Genomic DNA, 17,706 nt, shown 5'->3' with positions numbered 1-17,706 from the left:
TTCAACAACATTTGGTAATTAGTGCTGAAAATTCACTGAGAGCTGGGTCTCTGATGAATCTTCAGATATCTTTAAAAGAAGAGAGGGACTCTGCGGATCATATAATTTTTAGCTCTAATATATTGGAATAAGACTTTTTCTGTTTTTGTAGATGAATGTGGCTCACGTTGAGTCTAATAAGACCATTTTTATCGATTTTCTCTAACCTACACAATGTCCAGACTGAAGCAGTGGTTAGCTCTGTTGCCTCATGGCAAGAAGGTTTCTGGTTTCAAACCCAGGCTGGGAAGGACCTTCCTTCCTCCCACAGTCCAGAAACATGCTGGTCAAGTTTATTGGTCACTCTAAATTGCCTGTAGGTGTGAGTGTATGTGAATTCCCAGTGACCTGCTCAGGATGCACCTTGCCTCTCACCTAAAAACCGCCAGGATAGGCTCCAGCGCCCCTGTAACCTTAAATGGGACAAGCTGTTAAGATAATGGATGGATGCCCAACCTTTTAACAGAAGCTGTCCCGTAAAGCAAACATGCAGCAACCCAGGCATTACCCCTTTTTACCAGAAAAACACTTAGACACACTTAAATTTCAGTTTCAGCTGTGCAGGTTCTCATCAGGTCCAACGATCATTAACTGCTTGATAAACCTCATACTTCACTTCAAATTGTGGATATTTCATCACGTCTTTAATTCTATATGCATTCCTATAGTAAGTCACCGACAGAGCCCTGTCAGTGTGATACTATTTAAAATGTTCAACTCCAGTCTGTTATACACCACCTGCTTGTTACTTCTCATGCTACTGTCACTTATGATCATCACCTTATTTTAATCCATCAGTCAGCAGGGAAATGATCGGTACAGCTTTTGTCTGAAAAATATGCTAGCAAGTTTCAAATTATTGGTTACTTTCAGTCTCTATCAGTATTTTTTGTAATTTTACTTGAGTTTATATGTAGGAAACTTAAACTAGAGTTTCCTTATCAGGAGAGTTAAGATGTTTAACAAAAATGGTCTTGAAAACATTCATCTTAAGAAATCCATGAGCAATCCCAGGAGCACGAGTTGACGTAACTAACAAGGCAGAAGTTCTGTTTGTGGTGCCAATAAAAAAGCAGCACTGCCCTGCTCCTTCTCTGCTGCTGAATCTGGTAACATCAGTACACACTGATGCACTCTTGTATAATGACACTGTACTGTTGCTCTTTTGTCTCTCTGTGAAAATGGAAAATGAATCTTTTGATATTACATCTGAGTTAACTCTGGATCCTTTCTTCATCCCACCTGGAGGGAAATATCCCATATTTTTTCTTGGCATTGCAATTTATATTTTTATTGTTTTTTGCAATCTTACTTTGCTGACTGTGATCATTGTGAGGAAGAACCTTCACAAGCCCATGTATTTCATTCTTTTCAACCTCCCCCTAAATGATCTGATAGGAATAACTGCGATGCTCCCCAAAGTGATGTCAGACATTGTTACTGAGACCAACAAGGTGTACTACCCTCTGTGTGTCTTACAGGCTTTTCTGCTGCACATGTACGGTGGAGGTGTTCTGTTTATACTTGCAGCCATGTCGTTTGATCGTTATGTTGCCATCTGCATGCCATTACGCTACAGCTCCATCATGAGCCCCAGAGCGGTCATCATAATCGTGTCTCTTGTCTGGGGTCTTGACCTTGTCCTGATTGTGTCGCTGTTCTCTCTGCAGACCAGAAACCCCAGGTGCAGGTCTGTCATCATGAATGTGTTCTGTGATAACCCGTCACTGCTGAAGCTCACATGTGGAAACACAACTCTGAATAACATCATAGGTTTGTTTAACACCGCTGTCATGCAGGCTGTGAGTGTGTCTATCCAGGTGTTCTCCTATGTGAAGATTCTCATCACCTGTGTGGCTTCTCGGAGGTCTGAAACAAAAGTCAAAGCTGTCAACACATGTGTGGCTCAGTTAGTCATAATCCTAATATTCCAGATTGTGGGAACTTTTACTATTTTATCTCACAGGCTCAAAAATGTCTCAGCTGACCTGCAGAAGATAATGGGCATGCTGATTTTTCTTGTTCCTCCACTGCTGAATCCCCTTGTTTATGGGCTTTACACATCTGAGATACGAACCACTCTGATGACAATCTTGAGAAGAAGCAGAGTGTCTGTATAAATGTCAACACATGAAGGCAGGACAGGCATGAGTACCATCATGACACTGTGGTCAGTACCAGAGCGTGAACACATGAACTCAAACTTGTGACTGATATTTCTACAAGAGTAAATCAAAGCCCAACTTACAGCCAGGCTCCTACAGATATCAATGGTGACTTTTTACAAAAACATTTTTGTTTTTTTATATTTTCTTGTGTGCCTTGTGCAGTATACAACGTTTTTTTTTAATGTAGAGGTGGGATCAAACAGTAGTCACAAATAGAGGTGTAATTGTTTTTTTTTCCTTTATCCAATTTCATCTAAAACAAAATCAATCATTATTTCTACCATCCCTGTTTTAATGTATACATGTTAGTAAACTGAACTGCTGTGATTTTGACTGTTTTGATTGACACGTTTTTCACGCATTGTTAATGAATTGAGATTAAATACTCTTTATGCAGTTTTCTCCAAACTTATTTTTTGGTGTTTGATTCTTTTGAGGCTGCTTTAAGTTGTTACTCTGCATAACTGAAGATGAGGATCAGCTCCCACTGTAGACTGAGGCCTTTTAAGTTCCTTGATTGGCATGTGAATTCAGTCAGATTACAGTGATAAAGACTCAAATTTTACAGAGTGTGTTTGTTTTGTTTTTTACCAGTGAAAAATTTCTCACTATGTTTTACATCGCCTACATGACAGGAGATCTTATTTCAAGATAATACAACACAAAAACAAAGAGTTGGTGGTGGTAATGAATCAAGCTGCAGCATGAGCAATATTTTCTTGAGAGGTGTCTTGAAAAATAACATTGTACCAACTTCACTGGAGACTATTCATATTGTCAAGGATCACCTTAAATATAATGAAAGAGCTGCAGACAAGATGTTAAAATTCATTTTTCTGCTTCTTATGTTGCTCTCCTTCCTGCTCACACCACTTCTTGTCACAGATAAACATCTTAAGGATCAAACATATTCATGTACTATGTCCCCGCCATTGCAATTATTTGGGCCAGGACTTACTGCTTGGTGTTATCATGATCAAAAACAGACTGGAAAACAACATATATGGCTGAAGGCTGCATCATAAACACATGGGACAGACTGGTCCTGATAATTCAAAGATACCTGGGCTTGTTCATAGTACTAATTAAAAAAAAAATAAATAGTAAGTTAACTGAAAATCTAAATGAGGGTATTATCGATTCCTGTGTAGGTCAACATTAGACTTCAGTTAAAACTTGTTTTGTTTAAGTAAATCATCAGGAAAAAGGCCTAAAAACTAAAAAAAAAAAAAAAAAAAAAAAAAAAAAAAACAATGTAAAAACTGCAGAATTGAGCAATTAGAATTACTGATGAAGCACCAAAGTCAGCACACTTCTGGACAAGACCACATATGCAGGTCTTCTCCCTTTCCTCCGCTCGCAACATTTCCTGTACTACTTCATATCTTCTCTTTAAGCATCAAGAAAAAAAGAAAAACTTACAAATAAATCAGCATGATAAAGACTGATTGTGAAAAAGAAAAAAAAATATTACAAGTGTCCCTAAATTTTCTCAATTCATTCTATCTGTTATAATGAAGGAGGCTGGCTTTATGACTAATAGTACAGCAGACACCAGAGGGAGCTCTGAACAGTCCCTGTAGTGAGTCAATGAATCAAAAATGTCTCTAATAATAGAGTGATTGAGTAAATATTGATTAATTAGCAGTAAGAAAAAGTTATAAAAATAAGGCTGTATTGAGTTCTTTGGCTCTTCACTCTTTCTTTGTTAACCATTTTTTTGGAATTAAAAGTAACAATGGTAACTGGTGACTTCAGCCAAAACTCTAAACAATTGTCCCATGGGGCAACATCTGGTTTTGAAAAACGAGGCCTATGCAGGAGTGCTATAAACTAAAGATGACTGCAGAAAGACCAAAGACCACGTACACACCAAGCCAAAAAACGAACGAACAAACAAACTGCCTTTTTTTTCAGTAAAAAGCTTATCTACTGCCTGGTAAAAAAAAAAAAAAAAAAAAAAATCAATCTCAGTGGTTTAGAAGGTATTAGGATAGAGTGTTAGTCATATAAGAAGCGCAGCTCAACTCACGTGACTGATGGCAATCTATAGCAGTGAAAGAGAAACTCAAAGCTCTCATATCCAATATGGCCCCCGCAGGCGATCAACGTCATTACTCTGCATCAGGAACAGACTGGTGATGTCGTGGAGACTAATGGCCGGATCGGTTCTGTTGTAGTACGTCTGCGTGGCTGGTCCATCGTATTGCAGGCAATGTGCAGCCATCCTATTTTTGACGGGGCAGAGCTGTGACGCATAAATTCAGCATGGGAAAAATTGAGCGGGACAGGAGGTCATGACCGAAACTACCTAAAAAACACCCAGTGACTTTCAAAATAAAACAGACCATGTCAAAATCAATTCATATTTAGCTTGACTACATCGATAAATGGACATAATGAGTGGAGCCAGACCAGGTGTCAACAGGTTTGAGGTTTTACAGCCTAACATGAATGAGGAGAGACTTATCAATGGAGATGGAAGTGTGGGAACAGTCAAGACGCAGCGCAACTGCGCAACTGAGTCGCACTGCAGACCTATCCAGTGTATTTCAGGGGTCAGTCTACATTTCATGCAATCAAAACTAACAATCATTTGTTAAAAGGGTCGCACTTTACATTGAATCACCAGCAACTTCTGTTGCTGCAAGCTAAATGTGTTTTTGTATGCAACCTAAGTTAACCAGGTTTTTCCCCACAACTAAGTTACAGTGGGATTAATTAGTTTTTTTGCAATTAGTTATCTCTTTATTTTCAGGAAACTAATCAAAATGTTATGTTAATCTGATCAAAAACACAGAAATATAGGGATCATTTACATTACGTCACACATATCTGCCCAGCTACTTTGTCATTCATGTCAGTAAACTTTACTCCACTGGGTGACGCTTGGTGTTTACCCTCATGCTTTAAAGCCAATAAAAGGCAGGCTCATTAGAGTCCATCTCCTGACACCTCTCACTGCAGGTGAGAACAGGACATGTTCACAGGTAAGATATCACAGGCAGGCATCTTTTGTTGAAGGAGATCAGATTTGTGATAATTTTCTAATTTGCAGCTGCAATTTTTTGTCCTTCATAGGTTTGCAGATGCTCTAGAAACAACTTCATAAAAGTGTGAAATACTGTTTAAATATGTCCACAAATGCATCTTCTGCAGTGTTGCTCTCACTGGAAACTCTGGGCTTATCTAATGTGTCCATGTACCCTGCTTTTGTAATAGGGACTCTAGCATATCTCTTCATTATGTTCTGTAACCTGTTGGTGTTATTGAGTATCGCCTTGAGTAAAAAGCTTCAGAAGCCCATGTTTGTCCTGCTGTTTAACCTGCCCATCAGTGACATGCTGGGAGCTACAGCGTTCTTCCCTCACCTCATGCTCAGCATCATGACTCAAAACAGACTCATCTCACACCCTGTGTGTGTTTTTCAGGCTTTCCTCATTCATGTGTATGGTACAGGAAACTTGTTGATCCTGACTGCCATGGCTTATGACAGATACATAGCCATATGTTGTCCTTTGAGATATAACAGCATCATGAGTCCACACAATTTGGTAAAAATTATTGTCACAGTTTGGTTCATTACTTTCTCAATAATGGTCACACTCTTTTCAATGCTTTCACGCTTTAAGATCTGCAGGACTCATGTTGTAGATTTGTACTGTAACAATCCCTCCCTGTTGAAATTGTACTGTGAGGACACCAGGGACAACAACTACTTTGGAGTATTCGGCATTGTTGTAATTCAAGGGGGGTCATTACTTGTAATATTGTACACTTATGGGCAGATTTTGCGTACATGTATTATGAATAGTCAACCTGATACCAGAAAGAAAGCCATTCAGACATGTGGCACACATTTAGTGGTCTTTTTGATCCTTGAAGTCAATACGTTGGTCACTCTCATGGCTCATCGCTTTAAGGGTGTGTCACCTTTTCTGAGGAGGGCCCTCGGTGTGTCTGTAATAGTTTTTCCTCCATTTTTAGACCCGATTATTTATGGACTGAAAACAGCAGAGCTCAAAGAGAGCATTAAGATGTTCCTAACAAGGAATATGGGAGCAACAAAGCTGTAAAACCTTCACGGATTTTACTGAAGTATAAGACATCTTTAACCGTTTATGCTTCAAATTGTCAGTTTCCAAAAGAGGAACAGTTTATGCTGAACTATTATCCTTTTCAGAAAAATATGAACATGTTTGTCTTTGTCACAAGACCATAAATTCAGCGAGATGTACATTTGTTATTTAATGAAGTAAGAACCTCTTTCTGGCTGTTGTCAGTCCTGAAGTCCACAATTACATCAAGATGTTTTCATAAACACCAAAAAACGTTAAAAAATATACAGATCATGATGTTTTTAATTCTTTGAAATAAATATTGAAAATTACAAGAGGGACATAAATGAAGGAGGGACCAAGGATCTTTGTTTTTAGGAAAACTCTTTGAAGATCATTTCAATTTTCTGTGACTGCCTTACATAAAATAGAGTTTAAATATGGACCTGTATTGGAATTAACAAAAATGAATGTGAGTGGATACATTCTGAGTGAATACTGTGTTTTTAAACATGTGACCATAATGTGCTGCTAAAGCAAATTTGTAAAAAAAAAAAAAAAAAAAAAAAAAAAGTTTATTTTGTTGTTTATGTTGTTGATGTACCTAAAAATTATACTAATTTTCCTTTTAATTTATTTTAATTCCTGAATAAATACAGTGCCACCATCTACAAATATTTAAAAACTGTGATTTTTTCAAATGAACAATGAGCAACTGTTAATTAAGAAATCAAGCCTGTTAATTTGTGCATCAGTTAGGATGAAGTTATCATCAGTTATATTAAGAAAAAAATCTCAGCAAATTCAGTAACAAATCAGATGTTTCTGGGACACTTTGTTTGCTTCTAAAGAATAACACATTATGCAGTTAAAGACATTTTTTCACAGACTTCCTTAACTTCTCTCATCACTAGAATTTCACAACAGGCTTACAGTTTACACTTTTTTTGCAAAAGGACAGAGTGAGGACTTGAAAAAGTGCAATTAAAAACAAAAATTGATTTTCCAGAAATATTTGAGAGATTCTGTTTTTAAAAGTTATTCACCAAAAGAGTGTTGAATAAGTGATAGAAAATGATCATGACAGTGTGTTTTTGGTAAAGACTGATTGTGAAAAAGAAAAAAATATTACAAGTGTCCCTAAATTTTCTTAATTTATTCTATTTGTTATATTGAGGGAGCTTGGCTTTACGATGAATAGCACAGCAGACACTAGAGGGAGCTCTGAACAGTCCCTGTAGTGAGTTGATGAATCAAAAACGTCTCCTATAATAGAGTGATTGAGTAAATATTGATTAATTAGCAGTAAGAAAAAGTTATAAAAATAAGGCTGAACTGAGTTCTTTGGCTCTTCACTCCTTCCTTGTTAACCAGTTCTTTGGAGTTAAAAGTAACAATGGTAACTGGTGACTACAGCCAAAGCTCAAAATGATTGTCCCTTGGGGCCACATCTGGTTTTGAAAAATGAGGCCAATGCAGGAGTGCTATAAACTAAGGATATCTGCAGAAAGACCATAAACCACGTACACATCAAGCCAAAAAACAAACAAACAAACAAACTGACTTTTATTGCAGTAAAAAGCTTATCTACAACCTGGTTGAAAAAAAAAATCTATCTCAGTGGTCTAGAAAATTATATGATCAAGAGTTTGTCCAATAAGAGGCGCAGCTCAACTTAAGTGACTGACAGGTGACCTATAGGGGTGAAAAGAGAAGCTTAAAGCTCTCATATCCAATATGACCCCTGTGGGCGATCAAAGTCATTATTCTGCATCAGGAACAGACTGGTGATGTCATGGAGAATAATGGCTTAAATACACCAGATGTGTCTGCAGTGGTCTTCTTTCTATTACAGCAAACAGATCAAATAGGTTTCATTCAAATCAATGTGTCAACTTACACTGGATCTGTTCTGTTGTAGCACGTCTGCATGGCTGGTCTATTGTGTTGCAGGCAATGTGCAGCCATCCTATTTTTGACAGGCACAGAGCTGTGACGCATAAATTCAGCATAGGAAAGATAGAATGAAGCGGGACAGGAGGTCATGACCGAAACCACATCAATTCATATCAATCAATTCATATTTAGCTTGACTACATTGATAAACGGACATAATGAGCGGAGCCAGACCAGGAGTCAACAGGTTTGAGGTTTTACAGCCCAACATGAAAGAAGAGAGACTTATCAATGGAGATGGAAGTGTGGGAACTCCTTGGTCTGTGACCCCAGCTGTCAGTCATACAGCTAGTTGGACTGAACACGCAGCCGGTGAAAGTTGACAAATGCAGTCGAGACGCGGCGCAACTGAGTCGCACTGCACACGTATCCAGGGTATTTCAGGGGTCAGTCTATATTTTATGCTATCAGAACTAACAGTCATCTGTTAAAAGGGTCACACTTTACATTGAATCACCAGCAACGTCTGTTGCTGTAAGCTCAATGTGTTTTTGTATGCAACCTAAGTTAACCAGGTTTTTCCCCACAACTAAGTTACAGTTTGATTAATTAGTTTTTTTGCAATTAGTTATCTCTTTATTTTCAGGACACTAATCAAAATGTTATGTTAATCTGATCAAAAACACAGAAATATAGGGATCCTTTACATTACGTCACACATATCTGCCCAGCTACTTTGTCATTCATGTCAGTAAACTTTACTCCACTGGGTGACGCTTGGTGTTTACCCTCATGCTTTAAAGCAAATAAAAGGCAGGCTCATTAGAGTCCATCTCCTGACACCTCTCACTACATGTGAGAACAGGGCATGTTCACAGGTAAGATATCACAGGCAGGCATCTTTTGTTGAAGGAGATCAGATTTGTGATAATTTTCTAATTTGCAGCTGCAATTTTTTGTCCTTCATAGGTTTGCAGATGCTCTAGAAACAACTTCATAAAAGTGTGAAATACTGTTTAAATATGTCCACAAATGCATCTTCTGCAGTGTTGCTCTCACTGGAAGCTCTGGGCTTATCTAATGTGTCCATGTACCCTGCTTTTGTAATAGGGACTTTAGCGTACCTCTTCATTATGTTCTGTAACCTGTTGGTGTTATTGAGTATCGCCTTGAGTAAAAAGCTTCAGAAGCCCATGTTTGTCCTGCTGTTCAACCTGCCCATCAGTGACATGCTGGGAGCAACAGCGTTCTTCCCTCATCTCACGCTCAGAATCGTGACTCAGAACAGACTCATCTCACTTCCTCCATGTGTCTTGCAGGCTTTCCTCATTCATGTGTATGGTACAGGAAACTTGTTGATCCTGACTGCCAGGGCTTATGACAGATACATAGCCATATGTTGTCCTTTGAGATATAACAGCATCATGAGTCCACACACTTTGGTAAAAATTATTGTCACAGTTTGGTTCATTACTTTCTCATACATGGTCACACTCTTTTCAATGCTTGCACGCTTTAAGATCTGCAGGACTCATGTTGTAGATTTGTACTGTAACAATCCCTCCCTGTTGAAATTGTACTGTGAGGACACCAGGGACAACAACTACTTTGGATTATTCGGCATCGTTGTTCTCCAAGGGGGGTCATTACTTGTAATATTGTACACTTATGGGCAGATTTTACGTACGTGTATTATGAACAGTCAACCTGATACCAGAAAGAAAGCCATTCAGACGTGTGGCACACATTTAGTGGTCTTTTTGATCCTTGAAGTCAATACGTTGGTCACTCTCATGGCTCATCGCTTTGAGGGTGTATCACCTTTTCTGAGGAGGGCCATCGGTGTGTCTGTTTTAGTTTTTCCTCCATTTTTAGACCCGATTATTTATGGACTGAAAACAGCAGAGCTCAAAGAGAGCATTAGGATGTTCCTAACAAGGAATGTGGGAGCAACAAAGCTGTAAAACCTTCTCAGATTTTACTGAAGTATAAGACACCTTTGACCTTTTATCCTTTAAATTTTCAGATTCCAAAAGAGGAACAGTTTATGCTTAACTGTTTAATCATTTTCAGAAAAATATGAACATGCGTGTCTTTCTCACAAAACCATAAATTCAGCGAGATGTACATTTGTTATTTCATGAAGTTAGGACCTCTTTCTGGCTGTTGTCAGTCTTCAAGTCCACATTTACATCAAGATGTTTTAATAAGCATTAAAAAACGTTAAGAAAAATTATAAACACCATGTTGTTTTTAATTCTTTGAAATAAATATTGAAAATTACAAGAGGGACATAAATGAAGGAGGGACCAAGGATTTGTGTCTTCAGGAAAACTCTTTGAAGATCATTTCAATTTTCAGTGACTGCCTTACATTAAATAGAGTTAAAATATGGTGGATATGTGTGGATACATTCTGACTGAATACTGTGCTTTTAAACATGTGACCATGATGTCCTGCTAAAGCAAATTTGTAAAAAAAGAAAATAAAAAAAAAGATGTTAATCTTGTTTTTCAAAAGAATTTTTGGAGGGTGTTTGATATACCTAAAAACCATACTTATTTTATTTTCATTTATTTTATTTCTTGAATAAATACAGTGCCATCATCAACAAATTTTGAAAAACTGTGATTTTTTCAAATGAACAATGAGCAACTGTCAATTTAGAAATTAAGCCTGTTAATTTGTGTATCAGTTAGGATGAAGTTATCATCAGTTATATTCAGAAAAAAAAATCTCAGCAAATTCAGTAACAAATCAGATGTTTCTGGGACACTTTGTTTGCTTCTAAAGTATAACACATTATGCAGTTAGAGACAATTTTTTTCACAGACTTCCTTAACTTCTCTCATCACTAGAATTTCACAACAGGCTTAAAGTTTACAATTTTTTCGCAAAAGGACATAGTGAGGACTTAAAAAAAATGCAATTAAAAAAAATATTGATTATCTAGAAATATTTGAGAGATTCTGTTTTTAAAAGTTATTCACAAAAAGAGTGTTGAATGAGTGATAGAAAACGATCGTGACAGTGTGTTTTTGGTAAAGTGTTGGGACTTTTTCTGACCTTTTAGCATCTTGTTTTGCATCCTCTGTTTCCATAGCCTATGTTCTGATACAAGTGATCATGTATCTATCTCAAGACACCAATACCTAGCCCGCTACTATTCTGGGCCTCTGTTATAAAAACTACGCATCTAAGTTAAAAAGAAAACATCTTTGCATCTACAAGATCTATCTGAATAAATCTGGTGTCATAATAAAGGGAACACTTGTGTAATTTGAGGTTTTACTGTCAGTACTTCAGTCACTGGATCAGAGTAATAAGTTTCACAAACAAACAGGAAGTTCTGTGAAGCATGACTTGATGGTATTGTAGAGTTTCTCCATTTAAATCTGATGTGCAATATGACTATATTTATATGCAATTAATGCTTTGTTTTATTCCTTTCGTTGTGGAGCAACTTCAAAGTCCCCCAAATGTATTCAGCTTTACAACTTTCACGTTCCAATCTCTTGCATCAATATTCTGTTTGTCTGCCTCGTGTTGGAAAAATAGAGTTGTACTTTTCAAACTTTCTGACAACTCAAAGCACTTTTATACAGCAAGTCACATTGACCCATTTACACACCGATGGTAAAGGCTGCTCCAGTAATGGACAGTATGAGCTAACTCATTCCTACACTGACTACAGCTCTACAGTTTCATTTAGCAGAGGCTTTTGTCAAAAACAACGAAAACACAAGCAAGAATTTTGACAAAATGGAATTACTTTAGTTAGTGCGACAAATGGCTACAAGTTATTTGGCTGTAGATGCTGCCATTAAGTGCAAGAAAATGCGTGTGTGTGTGTGTGTGTGTGTGTGTGTGTGTGTGTAGAATAATGTTGCCATAACTAACCACAATTGATCACTGCAAAACTATAGTTCAAGGTAATTAGTGCTGAAAATTCACCAGGAGCTGGGTTTTAGACCCTCTGACTCATTCTACCCTTGAGGACAAAGTGGAGAAGGGCCAGCCTAATTCCCAACTGTTCCCTGAACAAATGAGTCTTCAGACATCTCTTAAACGTAGAAAGGGACTCTGAGGATCAAGTAGAGGTAGATAATTCATTCCACCGTTCGGGCACAACAGAGGATAAGAGTCTGGCTTGAGCTTTAGAGCCACACTGGGGTGGGAGCACCAGGCGTCTGTCACAAGCAGAACGTAGTGGGCCAGAAGGAGTATAGACCTGGATGAGGGACCCCAGGTAGGTAGGAGCCATTCTTGTCAATGCTTTGTAAGCCGGAAGAAGACCTTTGAATTTGATTCAAGCTGCCACTGGAAGCCAATGAAATGAAGAGAGATTAACAGCAAGGGTGACACGTGCTGTTTTGGGCCTGTTGAAGACCAGACGAGCTGCTGCATTCTGGATCATCTGCAGAGGTTTCAATGTACACGCAGGGAGGCCTGCTTGGAGAGTTGCAGTAGCTGATGCGTGAAATTACAAGGGCCTGTACCAGAAGCTGTGTGGCCTGACAGAGGGAGCAACTTGAGGTTCAGGATCTTGACCAAGGACTCTTGGGCATGAGACTGCAAGAGCTGTGACTGAACCACCAACCTTATAAGTGACAGAGGACGACTCTTCCACTGAGCCACAGCCATCTACGCTGTGCATTAAGTCAAGTCAAAAGAAACTAATGAATACAGATACATATCCTGCCACTGCTGGGTGTCATTGTGTAGAAAAAGGTGAGAATCAATCAATCAATCAAGTTTATTTTTATAGCACAATTAAAAACAACCAAGGTAGACCAAAGTGCTGCACAGTCTTAGTCTCAGTCTATCAAATAAAAGCAAGTGTTTAGAAAATAAAAAAAAGTGTTAAAAGAGAATAAAAAACAATAAAAACAACAAATAGACAATAAATAACAGAAGAGGACCCCATAATAAATAGAAAAAGTAATGATATGGACGTCTTGCTCAACTAATATTAAAAGCCAGTGCAAAGAGGTGTGTTTTCAGTAAGGACTTAAAGCTCTCAAGAGTCCAAGCTGGTCTGATATTTCGAGGCAGACTGTTCCAGAGAGTAGGGGCAGCCACCGCAAAAGCTCTGTCCCCTTTTGTTTTAAGCCTCACTCTTGGTACCAGCATGCAGGTTCAGACACATTTACTTAGGTATGGGGGTGCCAACCCATAAAGACTTTTAAAAACCAATAATGCAATCATATGCTGGATTCTAAAGCTGACAGGAATCCAGTGAAGGGAGGCCAGAATAGGTGTTAAGCGGTCACATTGTCCCACCTCCCAGAAACCAAAGAAAATTGCAAAACAGCACCACCGTGGGCTTTAGATTTGAAACAAATGAAGAGGATGAAGAGAGATTTGTACAAGGACACAAGATTTAAAGTTCCAGGTGTTATCAGTGTGAATGAGTCCTGGTCCCCTCAAAAAGAGCAACAATTGTACAGTGTCCTTTGTTAGAGATTTGGGTGTATTTTCTATTTCTGACACTAATAACGACAATAAAAAAATACTGATTGATTTACTGTGAGGTGCAGTGTATGGGATTTAGAAGCGTTTTAAAGACGAGACTTGGTGGAAATGGGATAAAATATTCATAAGTGTGTTTGAATCAGTGTGTAATCACCTGAATAAAAAAAAAAATCCTTTAAAAAACCCAAATGAGCTTTTTATATTCTACATAGGATCCAGCCCCTTCAGAGGAGGCCACCATGTTTCTAGCACAGAAGGGACAAACTGACATTTTGCATTCTGTGTATAAAGTGGTTTGTTGTATAACACACCAGTTGGAAGTTGGAGAAGAGAGAGTAGTTGCCATGTGCGCAATGATTTGAGCAACAGAGCGTTTCTATCTAGAATCTGATCACTGCTTATTGCTGAGTATTCCTGCACTACACACTGCTGCTTTTTGGATTTGCATGTAAAACATTATCGGTAATACAGAACCGATTTAAATTTCTCTATCCCTGTGTCAAAGCAGTGATTTCACTTTATCCATATCAATGACTGTGGTTGTGGGTTGAAAAATACGTTCTTTGTTCTTTCAAATTCCCTTGTTAGCTGTTTCTTCTGTCATCAAAACACACTGATTAATGTCAAGATGAACCATTACTCTCCTGGGAGCTGCCTGGTGACTGATCAGTCCTATAAAGCTGCAGGTGCCTCTGAACATCTTCCCAGTCAGTCTTTTAGAGCTCTACTGATGTGTTGCATGCTATTTGTGCCATATTGATATTTTGAAGCTAGTTGAGTGCATTTAATTTTCTGTTTTTGCTCTTTGTGTCTTTTATTCCCAAAGTTTTAGTCACACTGTTTATCCTGGACTCTAAAACCTGCTGTTTAATGGGTACAGTTACTGGTAAAGTGTATGTGAAGTGTAAATGAAGTATATATGGGGAAACAAAGTGAAGTTGTGTGGAGGAATTCAGGCTGTATTTTGGTAAGTTCTGCCTCGGGTGTTCAAATTTTTGATTTCAATCTAAAAGTTTGTTGTTGTATTTGTGTTCTGTTTCACATCCTTTCATTTCCTTGCCATACATAAGCTTTCACAGACATCTTAGGTGGAGAAACTGAATGACAATGGACAACATGTACAACACCTCATCTGTGTTGGTGTTGAGAAGCTTTAATTTGAATGCTGAAGAAGTTTTCCCCGCTTTCCTCTTTGCCACTCTGGCTTACATGATCATCCTCTTCTGTAACATCGTCCTGATCCTCACCATCATACTGAACAAATCTCTGCACCACCCCATGAATCTGATCTTGCTGAACCTCCCAATTCATGACCTCATAGGGACTTCAGCTTTCTTCCCACAGCTCATTAAAGAGATCCTGACAGACAGCAGGGTGATACAGTACTCCACATGTGTTGCTCAGGCATTTTTTATCCACCTCTACGGAGGAGGGACTGTGATCGCCCTGACTGCCATGGCGTATGATCGATACATGGCCATATGCTGTCCTCTGAAGTACAATGCAGTGATGACTAACGCTCACATAATTAAAATATTCACAGTTGTGTGGGGGACTAATTTAGCCACCATTGGTTTGCTTTTTATTCTGCTGTTGCGTTTGCCTCGTTGCCGATCTGAACTCACACACTCCTACTGTGACAACCCCAGTCTGCTGTCTCTGGTCTGTGCTGACACGAGCATCAACAACATCTACGGGCTGGTTTTGGTTGCTGTCTCACAGTTTATAGCCAATGGGATGATTCTGTACACATATCTGCAGATCCTCATTGCATGTTTCAGGTCGAAGCGTACAGACACAAAAGCCAAAGCTCTGCAGACGTGTGCTACCCACCTGGCTGTTTACCTCCTGCTGGAGTGTCTGGGTCTCTTCACCATCATATCATACAGAGTAAGGAGAATCTCACCACATTTGAGGAGGTTTTTAGGGATGTCTGCATTGATTTTTCCACCCGCTTTGAATCCCATCATCTATGGACTGAGAACCAAAGAAATTAGAGAAAAAATAGTGCACGTCTTCAAGAACAAAATCCTGCCATCATGATATAAGAGTCGCTTCTTTGTACTGGGAGCAAAAAACTGTGATTGGATACTTCAAATGCAGTCATTTTTCTGCTTCTGTGTAATCATATGATCTGATTCTAGATCATTTTCCACTAAAAACATGAGTCCAGAAGAAGTTTGTTTCTTATCCAGTGTTGACCTTCAGTTTTTAATCACAGAATCTTTGTTACTCCACTACCACAGACAAACCGGTTTCCCCTCAAGCAGGCACAACAACTAAATTCAGTGTTTTCTAGAGCTGAACCTCTGTCTACGGCTGATGTTTTTCTCTTATGCATCAGTTTGTTTTTGAGGTGCATGTTGGTAAAGGTTACAGTCATAATTTTGTACTTTGAAGTTTTTTTTATTGTTTGAACTTCCCATATCTTGTTCTAATATTAAGTTATTCTGTTATTTCTAATTTCTCTCTGTTCTTTTTTGAATTACTTTGAGCTGCAGGATTAAATGAATAAAAGGTGAAATGTAATTAAAGCTGAGTAAGTTCAGTTTTATTGCTGTATTCTATATATTTACAAGTATCTTTACATGTTTTTTTTAATGAGCAAGTAAATATGTAAACTAAATGTCACTTTCTTTAATAAATATTATGGAGAAATTATCAGCAGGTGTGCCAGAAGAAGTGACTGGTGATTATATTTAGGTGCTTATACATGATATATATGTGTCAAAATATGAATGTACATATGTATATGTTTGTGTGTCTCGCTTTTTAAAACACACAAAAACTGTCTTAATATTACAATGTAAAGCTTGCATTTTGCTAATAAAAACAATTGTTCTTCCTCTACATTGCGCCTGCATACATCATTAAAACCATCCTTTCCATATGAGCAGAAGATGTGACTGCATTTGTCTCATTTGAATGTGGAAGTCCCACAAAGTTTAGTGACTTTCAGTGTATGTATACTCTATATTCAGTGTAAAACATGACATTTCCTAATCACTCCCTCATAGAATTATTTATTTACATGTTTCATTCAGCAGAGGGTGCCAACAGCATGGACATAAACTTCAATCATAGCAAGGCAAAGAGAGCACAGGATGCCCCTCTCAGGCGACATGAACTATTTTTATTCTGTGAGATCTGCTGTCCTCTTGTGGAGGATGTTTAAAGGGCTCAGTTCTCATGAAAGTCAACTTTAAGGAAAATCTCTTTGGATTAGTCTGAGAGGTGAGAGTTCGGGGATCAAAGCTAAGCATTAAATAATTATCTTAGAGGAACTAAAGAAAAAAAAATCATGGAAAGGAGTTGAAACACTGGGCTGATGACATAACTGAAACTGCATCAAACTAAAACTTCAAATTTATTGAGGTTATTGTCAAGGTACAAAAGAAATTTAATAAGTGGCATGCCTTTGAACAGTATGTATACCCTCAGACACATTACCACAATGTTGTCATGGTGAATCTGTAATGATACAGTGTTGCCTCAGGGCAATATTCTCATTTTTACTTTTTCCATTAATCAATTAGCAAATAAAGAACACTAAAACATTAAAATTAAGCTTTACTATCCTATTTATATAAACACATCTTTTCTAGACTGAGAAAGGTCTAGTAAAATGGTTTACGGAAGACAGTTTTGGATTGATTCAAGTAGCAATGTGGACTGTAATACAATATACATTTGAAAAAGTCTGGTGTACAACCACAAACCTTGCAAAGACATTTACCGGGCACAGCATGTATGCAAACCCCTACCAGGGCACACTGACCTGGACGTAAACCAGAAACCCTCTAGCTGTGAGGCCACAGCATTTATCACTGTACCAGTGCTCAGTCAGGGACTGGCCTGGAACTAGGACCAGCTTGGTTGAAACAGGGTAACAGTGCTGGTGGCTCTCAGAAGGAATACTCATGACAGTCCCGTAAAACATGCTGTCAACATGCTGTTACTTGTTCATTCTTTCACTGAGTTTCAAAAACTCTATCAACTAAGAGTTATGAAAGTAAGTCACAAAGTACAGCCTTTTCCTTTTTTTTTTTTTAAATATAAAGACCTGAAAT

At 38.1% G+C, this 17,706-nt stretch overlaps 4 protein-coding genes across 4 annotated transcripts; all 4 read left to right on the top strand.

The window, feature by feature from the left end:
- Positions 1–1,220: 1,220 nt before the first annotated feature.
- On the top strand, positions 1,221–2,159 carry LOC141798251 (olfactory receptor 8G17-like). Its single transcript, XM_074680096.1, has one exon. The coding sequence runs from the start codon at positions 1,221–1,223 to the stop codon at positions 2,157–2,159; it is 939 nt and encodes a 312-aa protein (XP_074536197.1).
- Positions 2,160–5,341: 3,182 nt separating this feature from the next.
- LOC141798444 (olfactory receptor 52B2-like) lies at positions 5,342–6,283 on the top strand. The gene has a single exon (XM_074680397.1). The coding sequence runs from the start codon at positions 5,342–5,344 to the stop codon at positions 6,281–6,283; it is 942 nt and encodes a 313-aa protein (XP_074536498.1).
- Positions 6,284–9,183: 2,900 nt separating this feature from the next.
- LOC141797452 (olfactory receptor 52B2-like) lies at positions 9,184–10,125 on the top strand. Its single transcript, XM_074678797.1, has one exon. The coding sequence runs from the start codon at positions 9,184–9,186 to the stop codon at positions 10,123–10,125; it is 942 nt and encodes a 313-aa protein (XP_074534898.1).
- A 4,618-nt stretch (positions 10,126–14,743) lies between these two features.
- Positions 14,744–15,679, top strand: LOC141798234 (olfactory receptor 52E4-like). Its single transcript, XM_074680068.1, has one exon. The coding sequence runs from the start codon at positions 14,744–14,746 to the stop codon at positions 15,677–15,679; it is 936 nt and encodes a 311-aa protein (XP_074536169.1).
- The last annotated feature ends 2,027 nt before the right edge of the window (positions 15,680–17,706 follow it).

This window comes from Halichoeres trimaculatus, unplaced genomic scaffold, assembly GCF_033239565.1.
Source record: "Halichoeres trimaculatus isolate MK-OKI-2021-1 unplaced genomic scaffold, fHalTri1.1 fHalTri1_scaffold_9, whole genome shotgun sequence".
NCBI classification, from domain to species: Eukaryota; Metazoa; Chordata; class Actinopteri; order Labriformes; family Labridae; genus Halichoeres; species Halichoeres trimaculatus.
This window is presented reverse-complemented; position numbering and strand designations above follow the sequence as displayed.

Excerpts from the sequence above, each read along its gene's own strand:
- LOC141798251 (XM_074680096.1), top strand. The coding sequence starts at position 1,221 with ATGGAAAATGAATCTTTTGATATTACATCTGAGTTAACTCTGGATCCT.
- LOC141798444 (XM_074680397.1), top strand. The coding sequence starts at position 5,342 with ATGTCCACAAATGCATCTTCTGCAGTGTTGCTCTCACTGGAAACTCTG.
- LOC141797452 (XM_074678797.1), top strand. The coding sequence starts at position 9,184 with ATGTCCACAAATGCATCTTCTGCAGTGTTGCTCTCACTGGAAGCTCTG.
- LOC141798234 (XM_074680068.1), top strand. The coding sequence starts at position 14,744 with ATGGACAACATGTACAACACCTCATCTGTGTTGGTGTTGAGAAGCTTT.